Here is a 16,972-nt window from a genome sequence, read left to right on the forward strand (position 1 = left end):
CTCTCTGCTCGTTGATTGCCGCACAGTTACGCAGGCCGAGGGTGTTCTACAGTTCCCGGGCCCTCGGTTTGCCTCCGTTGAAAGGCCTTACACGGTGGCCTTTCCCCGTCGCGCCCTTTGCTGTGTCTGCCCCTGGGTCTTGGGCAGAGCAGGAGCCCAGACCGAGCTGTGATCCAACCTGAAAGGATGCTTTCTATGGGGCATCTGGAAAAGTTGGGGAGAGTCCGTAGCGGACATGCCAAATTTCCTCAGTCTTCTGAGAAAGTAGAGGCGTTGGTGGGGGCTTTCTTAACTATAGTGTCGGCGTTGTGGGGGGGGACAGGGACAGGTTGGTACGTGACCCTCAGACTTTTGTTATCTTTTGCGATAAGGGATTCCACAGGTTCACCGGGTGAAGAAATGTCTCCTCACCTCCGTCCTCAGTGGTCTACCCCCCCCCCAGTCCTCAGATTGTGACCCTCCCAGTTCTGCACTCCCCCCGCTCACCCTCGGGAACATCCTCCCGGCATCTTCCAAGTCTAGACCTGTTTGAGTTGATAGGTTTCTATGAGATTCTGTGATGGGCCTCGTCTGAGCACTAACCAGTCCACGGTGTCAGGGGTCCACAAGATGACAACCGTGGAGACCCCCAACTGATTCCCGACCCCCCCCCCTCGAGCTGACCCCCACTGACCCCTCTTATCCCCAACTGATCCGCGACCCCCCCCCCACTGACCCCTATGAGCCCCACTGACCCCTCCCACCACCCAACTGATTTCTGATCCCTGCTGACCCCGTGCTAATCCCCACTGACCCCCCCACCCCCCCAAACTGATCTCCAAACCCCGCTGACCCCCACTACCCCCCGCTGACCCCGTGCTAATCCCCACTGACCCCTATGACACCCCCCCACCCCCCAACTGATCTCCAAACCCCGCTGACCCCGTGCTAATCCCCACTGACCCCTATGACCCCCCCACCCCCCAACTGATCTCCAAACCCCGCTGACCCCCACTACCCCCCCTGCTGACCCCTGCTAATCCCCACTGACCCCTTCCAGCACCCAACTGATCCCCACCCCCTACTCGCCCCCCCCCCCAACTGATTTCCGACCCTCTCACTGACCCCTATGACCCTGCCACTGACCCCTATGACACCCAATGGCCGGCCCAGGCCCCTGACCTCTGCACTTGACCAGTGTGACCCCCGCTGACCCCATGACCCTGTCACTGACCCCTATGACCCCCAATCATTGCTCCAGCCCGCTGAACTGCCCACTTGACCCCCGACCCCTCCCCACTGATCCTTCCGGCCCCCCCCCGCCCACTGACCACCCCCTAGACCCACTCCAGCACCACCTCTCCACTGCCCCCTCCCTCTTAACCCAGTCCTCCTAGGGAGTCCTCCCAGTTCTCAGGGCCTGGCCCACAATGCAGTGGCGTTCTCCCTGGTCCTCCCAGCTCCTTGTGGCTGGCCCATAATGCAGTGGGGGCCCACCCACCTCCAGGTCCTCCCAGCGCCCGGCCCACAATGCAGCGGGGAGCGCGCTCCCATTTAGGTCCTCCCAGAGAGTCCTCCAGCTCCCGGCGCCCGGCCCACAATGCACTGGGCACGCGTCCTACGAGCACTCCCAGGGAGTCCTCCCACCTTCTTGTGGCTGGCCCACAATGCACTTGGGGGCGCGCTCCCATTTAGGTCCTCCCAGTTCCCAGCGCCCGGCCCACAATGCAGCGGGCTCCCCCCGGTCCTCCCGGGCGGTCCTCCCAGCAGCGCGGGCCTTCCCGGCGGGCGGCGCGGGGAGCCGCTTGTCCCGAGATGGAGGAGGCGAGCGGGGCGGGTAGGGAAACCCCGCGGCACCGGGGGCAGGGAACGGGGAGGGAAACCCCGGGGAGGGGCCGGGCTGAAGTGACGTCTGACCCCCGACCCGGCCATTGCCCTCTGACCCCCGACCCGGCCATTGCCCTCTGACCCCCGACCCGGCCATTGCCCTCTGACCCCCGATCCGGCCATCGCCCTCTGACCCCCGACCCGGAGATCGCCCTCTGACCCCTTACCCGGAGATCGCCCTCTGACCCCTGACTCTGGCCATCGCCCTCTGACCCCCGACTCTGGCCATCGCCCTCTGACCCCCGACTCGGCTATTGCCCTCTGACCCCCGACCCGGAGATCGCCCTCTGACCCCCGACCGGAGATCGCCCTCTGACCCCCGACCCGGAGATCGCCCTCTGACCCCTTACCCGGAGATCGCCCTCTGACCCCTTACCCGGAGATCGCCCTCTGACCCCTTACCCGGAGATCGCCCTCTGACCCCTTACCCGGAGATCGCCCTCTGACCCCTTACCCGGAGATCGCCCCTCTGACCCCTTACCCGGAGATCGCCCTCTGACCCCTTACCCGGAGATCGCCCTCTGACCCCGACCCGGAGATCGCCCTCTGACCCCGACCCGGAGATCGCCCTCTGACCCCGACCCGGAGATCGCCCTCTGACCCCGACCCGGAGATCGCCCTCTGACCCCGACCCGGAGATCGCCCTCTGACCCCGACCCGGAGATCGCCCTCTGACCCCGACCCGGAGATCGCCCTCTGACCCCGACCCGGAGATCGCCCTCTGACCCCGACCCGGAGATCGCCCTCTGACCCCGACCCGGAGATCGCCCTCTGACCCCGACCCGGAGATCGCCCTCTGACCCCGACCCGGAGATCGCCCTCTGACCCCGACCCGGAGATCGCCCTCTGACCCCGACCCGGAGATCGCCCTCTGACCCCGACCCGGAGATCGCCCTCTGACCCCGACCCGGAGATCGCCCTCTGACCCCGACCCGGAGATCGCCCTCTGACCCCGACCCGGAGATCGCCCTCTGACCCGACCCGGAGATCGCCCTCTGACCCCGACCCGGAGATCGCCCTCTGACCCCGACCCGGAGATCGCCCTCTGACCCCGACCGGAGATCGCCCTCTGACCCCGACCCGGAGATCGCCCTCTGACCCCGACCCGGAGATCGCCCTCTGACCCCGACCCGGAGATCGCCCTCTGACCCCGACCCGGAGATCGCCCTCTGACCCCGACCCGGAGATCGCCCTCTGACCCCGACCCGGAGATCGCCCTCTGACCCCGACCCGGAGATCGCCCTCTGACCCCGACCCGGAGATCGCCCTCTGACCCCGACCCGGAGATCGCCCTCTGACCCCGACCCGGAGATCGCCCTCTGACCCGGAGAGTGTGCCCTGACCCCCAATTCCAGCCATTCTGACTCCTGAGCCCAGCAATTGCCCTCTGACCCTGAGACCTGCTGACCTCTTCCCTGACGTCTTGGTAACAGAATCTCTTTGCCTCCCCTCCCGTCCCCCCTGCAGTGAAGCAGCTCCTTCCGGACGTGAACCTGAGCTCCGGGGACCTGTCTCAGAGCCCCAAGCTGACCAAGTTACTCCTGCTGGTAACTGAGCGCATGGACCCGAGCGGATTGAGTCTGACGGTCAAGAGGGACCTGGCCAAGGTAACGTCCAGCTCTGTCCCTGCAAACGGTCAAGAGGGACCTGGCCAAGGTAACGTCCAGCTCTGTCCCTGCAAACGGTCAAGAGGGACCTGGCCAAGGTAACGTCCAGCTCTGTCCCTGCAAACGGTCAAGAGGGACCTGGCCAAGGTAACGTCCGGCTCTGTCCCTGCAAACGGTCAAGAGGGACCTGGCCAAGGTAACGTCCAGCCCTGTCCCTGCAAACGGTCAAGAGGGACCTGGCCAAGGTAACGTCCGGCTCTGTCCCTGCAAACGGTCAAGAGGGACCTGGCCAGGGTAACGTGCAGCTCTGACCCTGCAAACGGTCAAGAGGGACCTGGCCATGGGTAACGTCCAGCTCTGACCCTTCTAATGGTCAAGAGGGACCTAGCCAAGGTAACGTCCAGCTCTGACCCTACAAATGGTCAAGAGGGACCTGGCCAAGGTAACGTCCAGCTCTGACCCTACAAACGGTCAAGAGGGACCTGGCCTGGGGTAACGTCCAGCTCTGTCCCTGCAAACGGTCAAGAGGGACCTGGCCAAGGGTAACGTCCAGCTCTGACCCTACAAACGGTCAAGAGGGACCTGGCCAAGGTAACGTCCGGCTCTGTCCCTGCAAACGGTCAAGAGGGACCTGGCCAGGGTAACGTGCAGCTCTGACCCTGCAAATGGTCAAGAGGGACCTGGCCAAGGGTAACGTCCAGCTCTGACCCTACAAACGGTCAAGAGGGACCTGGCCAAGGGTAATGTCCAGCTCTGTCCCTTCTAATGGTCAAGAGGGACCTGGCCAAGGTAACGTCCGGCTCTGACCCTGCAAACGGTCAAGAGAGACCTGGCCTGGGGTAACGTCCAGCTCTGACCCTGGAAAGCAGCGCTGAGCCCCCGGGAGGTGGGGGGGCAGGGACTGGGGGGGGTTTGGATCAGCCTGAACCCCCCCCCCCCCCGCCCCCCCCAACGTGCAATCAGCTTTCTGCTTAACCCTAGTTGTGGTGAGCGGGTTAGTTAGTGCGGCGAGTTAGCTGTGGAAAGCGAGAAGGGATCTGACTCTTGTAATCGAGTCTGGGAAAATAAGGAAATGATTTGATTTATTATTGTCCCGTGTATCGGGGTACGGTGAAAAGTATTGTTTCTTGCACGCTGTACAGACAAAGCATACTGTTCATAGAGAAGGAAAGGAGAGGGTGCAGAATGTAGTGTTACAGTCACAGCGAGGGTGTAGAGAAAGATCAGCTTAATGCGAGGTAGGTCCATTCAAAAGTCTGACAGCAGCAGGGAAGAAGCTGTTCTTGAGTCGGTCGGTACGGGACCTCAGACTTTTGTATCTTTTTCCCCCGACGGAAGAAGGTGGAAGAGAGAATGTCCGGGGTGTGTGTGGGGGGGGGTCCTTAATTATCCCGGCTGCTTTTCCCCCCCACCGAGGCAGCGGGAAGTGTAGACAGAGTCAATGGATGGGAGGCTGGTTTGTGTGATGGGATTGGGGGCTACGTTCACCACCCTTTCGTAGTTCCTTGTGGTCTTGGGCAGAGCAGGAGCCCAGACCGAGCTGTGATCCAACCAGAAAGAATGCTTTCTATGGGGCATCTGTAAAAGTTGGGGAGAGGCCGTAGCGGACATGCCAAATTTCCTCAGTCTTCTGAGAAAGTAGAGGCGTTGGTGGGGCTTTCTTAACTATAGTGTCGGCGTGGGGGGATCCAGGACAGGTTGTTGGTGATCTGGACATTTCAAAACTTGAGCATTGAAGAGAAGGCTAGAGTACAAGAGCAGGGATGGACTTCTGGGGCTGGATAAGGCTCTGGGTCAGACCCCATTTGGAGTATTGTGAGCAGTTTTGGGTCCCCCCGTATCTCAGGAAGGATGTGCCGGGACTCGGAAAGGATCCAGAGGGAGATTCACAAGGACGATCCCTGGAATGAAGAGCTTGAGGAGCGGGTTGAGGACTCTGGGTCTGTCCTCGTTGGGAGTTTAGAAGGATGGGGGGGTGGGGGGGGGGATCTTCTTGAAACTTCCAGGGAGGCCCTGGATAGAGTGGGACGTGGGAGAGGATGTGGGAAAAACTGGAACCAGAGAGGGCACAACCTCAGGGTAAAGGGACGGTCCTTTAAAACAGAGATGGGGAGGGGGATTTCTTCACCCAGAGAGTGGGGAATGTGTGGGACTCTTTGCCCCAGAGGAGGCCGGGTCCCTGAGTGTCTTTAAGACAGAGATAGATCGGTTCCTGATTAATAAGGGGATCAGGGGGGGAAAAGGCAGGAGAATGGGGGAAATATCAGCCATGGGGGAGAGACTCAATGGGCCGAGTGGCCTCGTTCCCCTCCTGCGCCTTATGGGATGTGACTGACTCTCGCCGTTTCCCCCTCCAGACGAAGAGGGAGTTACAGAAGCAGAAACAGGAATGGCTGCGTGTTGAGGCTCTGCAGAGGGTCCTGGACGAGACGCTGGCTGATTATCACGCAAAGCGATGGGGCGCAGGAGTCAGCTCCGAGGATCAACAGGTGAGGGACGGAGGGGTGGGCACTCGAGGGAGGGAGAGGTTGAGATGTTAGAATGGTTGGGGGGGGGCGGATGGTGGAGAGGGGGGGGAATGCGGAGAGTGTCGCAGACAGAGCGAGGGAGATGGGTTTTACGGTGTGGGTTATATTTATTTACCACCCCCCCGCCCCCCCGCAGTGCTACAAATACCTGACCCTGAACTACAGAAGGAGAGGGAGGGGACTACTGGTCGGCCAGAGGTCAGTTTTAAGGAGTGTCTTAAAGAACAGAGGGGGGGGAGGAGAGGGAGAGACGGAGGAGAGAAGGAGGGAGGGACGGGGGAGAGAGGGACGGGGGAGAGAGGGACGGGGGAGAGAGGGACAGGAGGGATGGGGGAGAGGGGGAGGAAGGGACTGGGGGGAGAGGGGGAGGAAGGGACTGGGGGGAGAGGGGGAGGAAGGGACTGGAGGGGGAGGGAGGGGACAGGGACTGGGGGGGAGGGGGAGGGAGGGGATGGGGAGAGGGGGAGGGAGGAATGGGGGTGGGGGGAGGAAGGGATGGGGAAGTGAGAGAAAAGGAGGGTGTGTAGGGGACTGGAGGAGGTTGCAGAGATAGGGAGGGGGTGTAGGGGGGCTGGAGGAGGTTACAGAGATAGGGAGGGGGTGTAGGGGGGCTGGAGGAGGTTACAGAGATAGGGAGGGGGTGTAGGGGGGCTGGAAGAGGTTACAGAGATAGGGAGGGGGGCTGGAGGAGGTTACAGAGATAGGGAGGGGGTGTAGGGGGCTGGAGGAGGTTACAGAGATAGGGAGGGGGTGTAGGGGCTGGAGGGGGTTACAGAGGTAGGGAGGGAGATAGGGGGTTGGAGGCGGTTACAGAGGTAGGGAGGGGGATAGGGGGCTGGAGGAAGTTACAGAGGTAGGGAGGGGAGGGGTTAGGGACTGGAGGCCTCTTTCTCATAAATTTGTCTTCCTCTTACTCCAGTTCTTCCAGACACTGGAGCAATGCCTGGTGCTGGGCAGGTGCTGCAGACGGCTAGACACCCGGGAGACAGACGGGGAAGATTCCCGGCCCTCCTTGCTGGGACTACAGAGGGAACACCTACAGGAGATGCTCCCGGGAGCTCGGGTAAGACGGGCATGAGCTCTCTGCGTCTCCGTCCTGGTTCCTGCTCTCCAGCAGGCAGGGCGTCAGAACCACCCATGGGGGTGGGGGGGGGGGGTGGGGGGCAATCACCAACAAATCTGACACCCCCCGACCCACCCCCATCAATCCGCAGATCTACTGTTCCTGCACACCCGCCTCTTTAAAAGCTTCTTTGGTCAATGCTGTGAGGTTTAAAGTGCAGGTGCAGACAGGGTACACAGAGTGCAACATTTGTAACAAGGATCAAGATTGCCTTGATAACAGGCTTTTCAGGCCTCTGAACTCAGCCTATCGGTTTGTAAAACTCAACTAACACGATCCTATCAAATTTGAACTTGTCGATTTGATTTATTGTTATCACGTATTAATGTACAGTGAAATGTATTGTTTCTTGCGCGCTGTACAGACAAAGCATACCGTTCATAGAGAAGAAGAGTGCAGAATGTAGTGTTCTGTCACGCTAGATTTTGATTTGATTTATTATTGTCACATGTATTAACATACAGTGAAAAGTATTGTTTCTTGCGCGCTGTACAGACAAAGCATACCGTTCATAGAGAAGGAAAGGAGAGGGTGCAGAATGTAGTGTTACAGTCACAGCGAGATTTTGATTTGATTTATTATTGTCACGTGTATCGGGATACGGTGAAAAGTATTGTTTCTTGTCTGCTATACAAAGCGTACCGTTCATAGAGAAGGAAAGGAGAGGGTGCAGAATGTAGTGTTACAGTCACAGCGAGGGTGTAGAGAAAGATCAGCTTAATGCGAGGTAGGTCCATTCAAAAGTCTGACAGCAGCAGGGAAGAAGCTGTTCTTGAGTCAGTCGGTACGGGACCCCAGACTTTTGTATCTTTTTCCCCCGACGGAAGAAGGCGGAAGAGAGAATGTCCGGGGTGTGTGTGGGGTCCTTAATTATCCCGGCTGCTTTTCCCTGAGGCAGCGGGAAGTGTAGACTGAGTCAATGGATGGGAGGCTGGTTTGTGTGATGGATTGGGGGCTACATTCACCACCCTTTTGTAGTTCCTTGCGGTCTTGGGCAGAGCAGGAGCCCACACCGAGCTGTGATCCAACCAGAAAGAATGCTTTCTATGGGGCATCATTTCTGACAGCATCAGGCCAATCCTGCGTTGGAAAGTTGATAGGCCATCACAGATATGGAAAGGAGAACTCAATGGCCTTCCAGCCACGCAACTGAACAGCTGCCACCTCTCAACACCTCGAGAGGGAAAGGGCGATTCCCTGACAGCTACAAGTATCTCTGAGGGGGATTTTCCGTCCATCTAACGAAGGGTACCAAATGAGGAAGAGCTTACAGAGAGCAGAGTCAACAGAAGAACAGAGAAAATTCCAGCACAGGAACAGGCCCTTCGGCCCCTCCAAGCCTGCACTGACCCATGCTGCCCCCCGACTGAACTGAAACCCCCTACCCTTCCGGGGACCGTATCCCTCTATTCCCATCCCATTCATGGATTTGCCCCTCAAAACTCACTATCGTATCCGCTTCCACTCCCTCTCCCCGGCAGCGAGTTCCAGGCACCCACCACCCTCTGTGTAAAAAATCTGCCTCGTACATCTCCTTTAAACCTGTGCCCCCCCGCGTAATTGACTCTTCCAAACTGGGGCGGGGGGAAAGCTTCTGACTATCCACTCTGTCCCTCATCATCTTGTAGACTTCTATCAGGTCTCCCCCTCAACCTCCAGTGAGGACAAACCAAGTTTCTCCAACCTCTCCTCAGAGCTAGTGCCCTCCATACCAGGGGCAAACATCCTGGTAAATCTTTTCTGTAACCCTCTCCAAAGCCTCCACGTCCTTCTGGTAGTGTGGGCGACCAAAATGTTTTCCAAAGCCACAAAACCTGGTTGTATATTGTTTTAAGAGTGACTAAAACTCTGTGGTTTTATTTTTGTTAACGAATGATCCTTGTCTTTATTTGAACAGCATTCCAGTAGAATTTTACGTTAATCGATATGTTACTCGTTCAGTTAAAGCTCCCGATGGTTACATAAATAAATTAAGTGTTCAGATGAAAGTGAACGTGAGGTACTTCTGTCAGTTGCCAACTGAAGGTTACTGAAGAACAGTTCACACCTTCCCAAATACTTTGAGCAGATTACCAGGTCAGGCATTCCTCGGGGGAGGGGGGGGGAGCGGATTTGGGCATGGCTTCGCAAAAGGGAGAAGTAACCTCTGCGTTGTAACGCTGAGCCCCCTCGCTGCCCCATTCTGCACTCCTGTGGATGTCTTCATCTCTCTCTCTCTCTCTCTCTCAATCCCTGTCCCCCCCCCCAGGAACTGCAGGCCATGAGGCAGAGGTTGGTGCCAGAGGTGGAGAAGAGACTGAAGGAGCGATGTTTCTCTGTCCTGTGTTACTACCACCCAGAGTACGGTGAGTGTGTGCGGGAGGGGAGGGGAGGAGAGAGGGCGGGCATGGAGGCAGAGGGAGGTGGGGCGAGGTATGGAGGAGGGAGCGGAAAGGTAGGCCTCTGTGATCTGGGATGTAGCTGTGTGTTCAGTACATCTCTCTCTCTCTCTTTCACTGTCCTTCCTTCCTCCCCTATCTATCTCTCTGATTTTCTCTGTCTCTCTCTTACTCTTCCCCTCTCTCAATCTCTCTCTTTCTCACTCTCTCTGTCTCTTTCTCTGTCTCCCTCTCTCTCCATCTCTATCTCTCTGTCTGTCTGTCTCTCTCTCCCTCTCCACATCTCTCTCCTTCTCTGTCTCTCTCTCTCTCTCTCTCTCTGTCCATCGCCCTCTCCCTCCCTCTATGTGTCTCTCTCTGTCTCCCTCCCTTTCCGTCTCTCTCTCCCTCCCTCCCTTTCTGTCTGTGTCTCTCTCTCTCTGTCTGTCTGTCTCTCTCTCTGTCTGTTCATCTCTCTCTTTCTCTATGTCCATTTCTCTCTCTCTCTGTCTCTCTCTCCGTCTCTTTCCCCTCTGTGTTTCTCCGCCCCTTTCTCTCTCCTCTCTCTCTCTCTGTCCATCTCTGTCTCTCTCTCTCTCTGTCTCTGTCTCTCACTTTCTCTCTTTCTCTGTGTCCCTCTGTCTCTCTCTTTCTCTCTGTCCATCTCTCTCTTTCTCTCTGTCCATCTCTCTCTTTCTCTCTGTCCATCTCTCTCTTTCTCTCTGTCCATCTCTCTCTTTCTCTCTGTCCATCTCTCTCTTTCTCTCTGTCCATCTCTCTCTTTCTCTCTGTCCATCTCTCTCTTTCTCTCTGTCCATCTCTCTCTTTCTCTCTGTCCATCTCTCTCTTTCTCTCTGTCCATCTCTCTCTTTCTCTCTGTCCATCTCTCTCTTTCTCTCTGTCCATCTCTCTCTTTCTCCCTCTCCATCTCTTTCCCCTCTGTGTTTCTCCGTCTCTCTCCTCTCTCTCTCTATCCGTCTCTGTCTCTCTCTCTCTCTGTCTCTCTCTCTCTCACACTCTCTGTGTCCCTCTGTCTCTCTCTCTGTGTCCCTGTGTCTCTCTCTCTCTCTCTCTCTGTCTCTGTCGCTCTCAGGGATTCTCATCCCGATACTCTCTCTCCCTCAGAGGATAACAGCGAGGTGCTGAAGATGGCTAAAAGTGGAGCGATGGCAGACATGCTCGAAGCTGACAAGCAAAGACTGGAGACAGAGCGAGAGAGGAGCCGGGAGAATCAGATCACCATTACTAACCAGACCATCACCTATCTCACCGTGAGTCTTCAAACCCCTCACAGACTCCCTGCAGAGACCATTCTGTCCATCGAGCCTGCAGCACCAACTATCCCACCCATGTAACCCCAAGTGGTGTCATTGGGAAGTGTAGAGGGAGCTTTACTCTGTATCTAACCCCGTGCTGTACCTGTCCTGGGAGTGTTTGATGGGGGGACAGTGTAGAGGGAGCTTTACTCTGTATCTAACCCCGTGCTGTACCTGTCCTGGGAGTGTTTGATGGGGGGACAGTGTAGAGGGAGCTTTACTCTGTATCTAACCCCATGCTGTACCTGTCCTGGGAGTGTTTGATGGAGGGACAGTGTAGAGGGAGCTTTACTCTGTATCTAACCCCGTGCTGTACCTGTCCTGGGAGTGTTTGATGGGGGGACAGTGTAGAGGGAGCTTTACTCTGTATCTAACCCCGTGCTGTACCTGTCCTGGGAGTGTTTGATGGGGGGACAGTGTAGAGGGAGCTTTACTCTGTATCTAACCCCGTGCTGTACCTGTCCTGGGAGTGTTTGATGGGGGGACAGTGTAGAGGGAGCTTTACTCTGTATCTAACCCCGTGCTGTACCTGTCCTGGGAGTGTTTGATGGAGGGACAGTGTAGAGGGAGCTTTACTCTGTATCTAACCCCGTGCTGTACCTGTCCTGGGAGTGTTTGATGGGGGGACAGTGTAGAGGGAGCTTTACTCTGTATCTAACCCCGTGCTGTACCTGTCCTGGGAGTGTTTGATGGGGGGACAGTGTAGAGGGAGCTTTACTCTGTATCTAACCCCGTGCTGTACCTGTCCTGGGAGTGTTTGATGGGGGGACAGTGTAGAGGGAGCTTTACTCTGTATCTAACCCCATGCTGTACCTGTCCTGGGAGTGTTTGATGGAGGGACAGTGTAGAGGGAGCTTTACTCTGTATCTAACCCCGTGCTGTCCCTGTCCTGGGAGTGTTTGATGGGGGACAGTGTAGAGGGAGCTTTACTCTGTATCTAACCCCGTGCTGTACCTGTCCTGGGAGTGTTTGATGGAGGGACAGTGTAGAGGGAGCTTTACTCTGTATCTAACCCCGTGCTGTACCTGTCCTGGGAGTGTTTGATGGGGGACAGTGTAGAGGGAGCTTTACTCTGTATCTAACCCCGTGGTGTACCTGTCCTGGGAGTGTTTGATGGGGGACAGTGTAGAGGGAGCTTTACTCTGTATCTAACCCCGTGCTGTACCTGTCCTGGGAGTGTTTGATGGGGGACAGTGTAGAGGGAGCTTTACTCTGTATCTAACCCCGTGCTGTACCTGTCCTGGGAGTGTTTGATGGAGGGACAGTGTAGAGGGAGCTTTACTCTGTATCTAACCCCGTGCTGTACCTGTCCTGGGAGTGTTTGATGGGGGACAGTGTAGAGGGAGCTTTACTCTGTATCTAACCCCGTGGTGTACCTGTCCTGGGAGTGTTTGATGGGGGACAGTGTAGAGGGAGCTTTACTCTGTATCTAACCCCGTGCTGTACCTGTCCTGGGAGTGTTTGATGTGGGGGGGGACTTTGTCTCAGTATCTATCTCTGTCTCTGTGTGATTGTCTCTCCCGCAGCTTCTGTATCGTACGTTCGAGCTGCTGCGAGAGTTGATTGAGAAACACCGCCTGCATTCTCAGCCGGAACTCGACGCTGAGTTGGAGCAGTACCTGAACATGAAGAGCAAGGCCATGTTCGCCAAGCTGGGGTGAGGACAGGGGACTAAACTACCCCCTCCCCGACCTCTTCCTAACTGTCCCCCCACTCCCCGCCCTCTCCTGACCTTCCCAAGCCAACCCCAACCTCTCCCGACCCTCCTTGATCTTCCTAAGTCCATCCTGACCTCCCCGACCTATCCCTGACCTCCCCAAGCCAATCCAGACCTCTCCCTGATCTTCCCAAGTCCATCCTGACCTCCCCAACCTCTCCCTGACCTCCCCAAGCCAACCCCAACTCCCCCGACCTCTCCCCGCCTTCTGACCCCACCCCGACCTCCCCAAGCCAGTCCCAAACTATCCCTGAATTCCCCAAGTCAACCCTGACCTCCCCAGGTCTCCCTGACTGCCCCAAGCCAACACCAACTTCCCTGACCTCTCCCGGCCCCTCCCTGACTCCTGACCCCTCCCCTACCTCCTCGAGCCAACCCCAGGTTCCCTGACCTCTCCCGACCCCTCCTCCAACCTCCACACGCCCTCCCTGACTCCTGACCCCTCCCCTACCTCCTCGAGCCAACCACAATTTCCCTGACTCTCCCGACCCCACCCCCCCCCAACTTCTCCCCGACCTCTCCCCTCCCTGATCTCCACGACCCCTCCCCAACCTCTCCCGACCCTTCCAGTCTCTCCCTGACCCATCCTTTTTCCCTTGTTAACTCGTGAGACACGGGATGTCGCTGGCTGGGTCAGCATTTATTGGCCATCCTGAGTTGCCCTTGGGGGGGGCAGTTGAGAGTCACCCACGGTGTTGTGGCTCTGGGAGTCACATGTCGGCCAGACCCGGGGTAAGGACGGCAGATTTCCTCCCCTTAGTGAAACCAGGTGGGTTTTCCCGACAATGGTTTCATGGTCATCAGTAGGTTTTTAATTCCAGGTTTTTATTGGAAACGTCCTCTCCACGTCCACTCTATCCAGGGCCTCGCAGTATCCTGTAAGTTTCAATAAGATCCCCTCTCCCCTCATCCTTCTAAACTCTTAACAGTCTCCTATGTGGCACCTTGTCAAAGGCCTCCTGGAAATGTGAGGGACAGGCAAATTTAGGACTGAGTTGAGGAGGAACTTTTTCACCTAAAGAGTGATATCTTCCCCATCCCCCATTCTCCTGCCTTTTCCCCCGATCCCCTTATTAGTCAGGAACCAATCTATCTCTGTCTTAAAGACACTCAGGGACCCGGCCTCCTCTGGGGCAAAGAGTTCCCACACATTCCCCACTCTCTGGGTGAAGAAATCCCCCTCCCCATCTCTGTTTTAAAGGACCGTCCCTTTACCCTGAGGTTGTGCCCTCTCTGGTTCCAGTATTTCCTACTGGTGGAAACATCCTCTCCCACGTCCCACTCTATCCAGGGCCTCCCTGTAAGTTTCAATAAGATCCCCCCCCTCATCCTTCTCAACTCCCAACGAGGACAGACCCAGAGTCCTCAACCCGCTCCTCAAGCTCTTCATTCCAGGGATCGTCCTTGTGAACCTCCCTCTGGACCCTTTCCGAGTCCCGGCACATCCTTCCTGAGATACGGGGGGGGCCCAGAACTGCTCCCAAATGGGGGGGTCCGACCCAGAGCCTTATCCCCAGCCTCAGAAGTCCATCTCTGCTCTTGCATTCTTAATTCCAGATTTTTTTTATTGAGTTTACACTCGGCTTTGGAGAGGGTTACAGAAAAGATTTACCAGGATGTTTGGCCCTGGTATGGAGGGGCATTAGCGACGAGGAGAGGTTGGAGAAACTTGGTTTGTTCTCACTGGAGGTTGAGGGGAGACCTGATAGAAGTCTACAAGATGATGAGGGACAGAGTGGATAGTCAGAAGCTTTTTCCCCAGAGTCAATTACGCGGGGGGGCACAGGTTTAAGGTGCGAGGGACAAGGTTTAAAGGAGATGTACGAGGGAAATTTTTTTACACAGAGGGGGGGTGGGTGTCTGGAACTCGCTGACGGGGGGAGGGAGTGGAAGCGGATACGATAGTGAGTTTTAAGGGGCAAATCCATGAATAGGATGGGGAATAGAGGGATACGGTCCCCAGAAGGGTAGGGGGGTTTTAGTTGAGTCGGGGGGGGGGGGGGGGCGAATGGCCTGTTCCTGCGCTGGAATTTTCTTTGTTCAGATCTCACCATCCGCCCTGGTGGGATTCGAACCTGGGTCCCCCAGAACATTAGCTGAGTTTTTGGATTAGTAGTCCAGTGATAATACCACTCGGATATCGTGTGTAGGAATCGGGGAGGGGGGGGGTGGGGGTGGGGAGGGTGCGGGGTCGGGAGTCAGGGCGAGGATTGGAGGGAAGAGAGAAGAGGACGGTCCAATGACTGAGAGATTGGACGCAGGCTGAATTCTTACCGTGTGTCTCGCTGCGTCGGGAAACCCACCCCCCCCGCCACGCCAGGGTCTGAGTTTAACTAGCGCCCGTTGTTATTACAGCCTGATGAAGCTCGAACTCCGACACCAGCTGTTCAACAAGGAGACAGTGGAGGCTCATAACTGCATCCGGTACGTAACAGTCCACTGCGTCAGATATCAGACTCTTCCCCCACCCAACCCATGGATCCAAACCCCTTCCCGTTCACTCCCACTCTACACAATCCCAATGGACCCAAACCCCTTCCCGTTCACTCCCACTCTACACAATCCCAGTGGATCCAAACCCCTTCCCGTTCACTCCCACTGTACACAATCCCAATCCCAAACCCCTTCCCATTCACTCCCACTGTACACAATCCCAGTGGATCCAAACCCCTTCCCGTTCACTCCCACTGTACACAATCCCAAACCCCTTCCCGTTCACTCCCACTGTACACAATCCCAATGGACCCAAACCCCTTCCCGGTCACTCCCACTGTACACAATCCCAATCCCAAACCCTTTCCCGGTCACTCCCACTGTACACAATCCCAATCCCAAACCCTTTCCCGTTCACTCCCACTGTACACAATCCCAATGGACCCAAACCCCTTCCTGGTCACTCCCACTGTACACAATCCCAATCCCCTTCCCGTTCACTCCCACTGTACACAATCCAAATCCCAAACCCCTTCCTGTTCACTCCCACTGTACACGATCCCAAACCCCTTCCCGTTCACTCCCACTGTACACAATCCCAATCCCAAACCCCTTCCCGTTCACTCCCACTGTACACAATCCCAATCCCAAACCCCTTCCCGTTCACTCCCACTGTACACAGTCTCAGCGTACACTGTTTTAATGGTAGTTTTATTTCTGTGCTCTGCCCCCCCCCTCCTCCAGAGCCCTGCTGCTGGAGCAGCTGGAGAAGTGGCAGCAGAGTGCAGACTCGCTGCGTGGGACCCTGATCCAGTACCAGATGCTGGGGCCGGAATTCGAGCAGCTGGCCTCCGAGTACGGCCGGCTCCGGGAGCTGCTGGACAACAAGAAGTGGGCCTTGGAGGAGTTCAGCAAGTCCCAGCGTTAGACCCGAGGGGACGCGGTGTCCAGAGACCGGACTTGCCCGGAGTTCGGAGGCGGGGAGACGCCGTGGGCGCGAGGTCATACTTCCGGATTCTGTCTCCTTCTCAAACCACCCTCTCTGAATCCCAGAGTCTTCAGGAGAAAATAATTCTGGCTAATGAGTTGGGGGGAGAATTTCTTGGGGAAAGGGCGGGGGGGGGGGAGGGGGAGGTGGGGACAGGGACGGCGAGAGTTCGTTGAGGGGAGAGTTTGTCACGGGGAGAGAGAGGGAGAGTTTGTCACGGGGAGAGAGAGGGAGAGTTTGTCACGGGGAGAGAGAGGGAGAGTTTGTCACGGGGAGAGAGAGGGAGAGTTTGTCACGGGGAGAGAGAGGGAGAGTTTGTCACGGGGAGAGAGAGGGAGAGTTTGTCACGGGGAGAGAGAGGGAGAGTTTGTCACGGGGAGAGAGAGGGAGAGTTTGTCACGGGGAGAGAGAGGGAGAGTTTGTCACGGGGAGAGAGAGGGAGAGTTTGTCACGGGGAGAGAGAGGGAGAGTTTGTCACGGGGGAGAGAGGGAGAGGTTGTTGAGGGGAGAGGAAGAGTTTGTCTCAAGGGGGAGAGGGAGAGTTTGTCACGGGGAGAACATAGAACATTCCAGCGCAGTACAGGCCCTTCGGCCCTCGATGTTGCGCCGACCAGTGGAACCAATCTAATGACCCTCTAACCTAAACTATTCCAATGTTATCCGTATGCCTATCCACTGACCATTTGAATGCCCTTAAAGTTGGCGAGTCCACAACTGCTGCAGGCAGGGCATCCTTACTACCTTACTACCCTCTGAATAAAGAACACACCTCTGACATCCATCCTGTAATTACCACCCCTTAATTTAAAGCTATGTCCCCTCGTGTTAGCCGTCACCATCCGAGGAACAAGGCTCTCACCCTATCTAACCCTCTGATCATCTTGTACGCCTCAATTAGGTCACCTCGTAACCATCTTCAGGGAGAGGGACAGTTTGTCTCGGGGGTCGGGCTGGTGTGGGGGAGAGTTGAGTTTGTCGGGGGGAGGAGGGAGAGTGTTTGTCGGGGGGAAGGGGGGTGGCGGGGGAGAGTTTGTCCG

General features: G+C 56.8%; 1 protein-coding gene across 1 annotated transcript; it reads left to right on the forward strand.

Moving 5' to 3' along the window:
* The first annotated feature begins 1,680 nt into the window (after positions 1 to 1,680).
* On the forward strand, positions 1,681 to 16,037 carry haus4 (HAUS augmin-like complex, subunit 4). The gene is made up of 9 exons (XM_080184926.1): positions 1,681 to 1,816; positions 3,334 to 3,473; positions 5,831 to 5,962; positions 6,921 to 7,064; positions 9,373 to 9,469; positions 10,607 to 10,752; positions 12,324 to 12,454; positions 14,870 to 14,938; positions 15,692 to 16,037. Exons 1-9 carry the CDS (start codon positions 1,705 to 1,707, stop codon positions 15,873 to 15,875), a joined length of 1,155 nt encoding a protein of 384 aa, XP_080041052.1. The 5' UTR covers positions 1,681 to 1,704; the 3' UTR covers positions 15,876 to 16,037.
* The last annotated feature ends 935 nt before the right edge of the window (positions 16,038 to 16,972 follow it).

The sequence above is a fragment of the Carcharhinus amblyrhynchos genome, unplaced genomic scaffold, assembly GCF_965287045.1.
Source record: "Carcharhinus amblyrhynchos unplaced genomic scaffold, sCarAmb.v2.hapA chromosome_1040, whole genome shotgun sequence".
Lineage (NCBI taxonomy): Eukaryota > Metazoa > Chordata > Chondrichthyes > Carcharhiniformes > Carcharhinidae > Carcharhinus > Carcharhinus amblyrhynchos.

Coding starts and splice junctions, on each gene's coding strand:
- haus4 (XM_080184926.1), top strand. CDS start 1,705: ATGCAGCGGGCTCCCCCCGGTCCTCCCGGGCGGTCCTCCCAGCAGCGC. Junction 9,470..10,606: donor TTACTACCACCCAGAGTACG/GTGAGTGTGTGC, acceptor TCTCTCCCTCAG/AGGATAACAGCGAGGTGCTG. Junction 10,753..12,323: donor AGACCATCACCTATCTCACC/GTGAGTCTTCAA, acceptor TCTCTCCCGCAG/CTTCTGTATCGTACGTTCGA.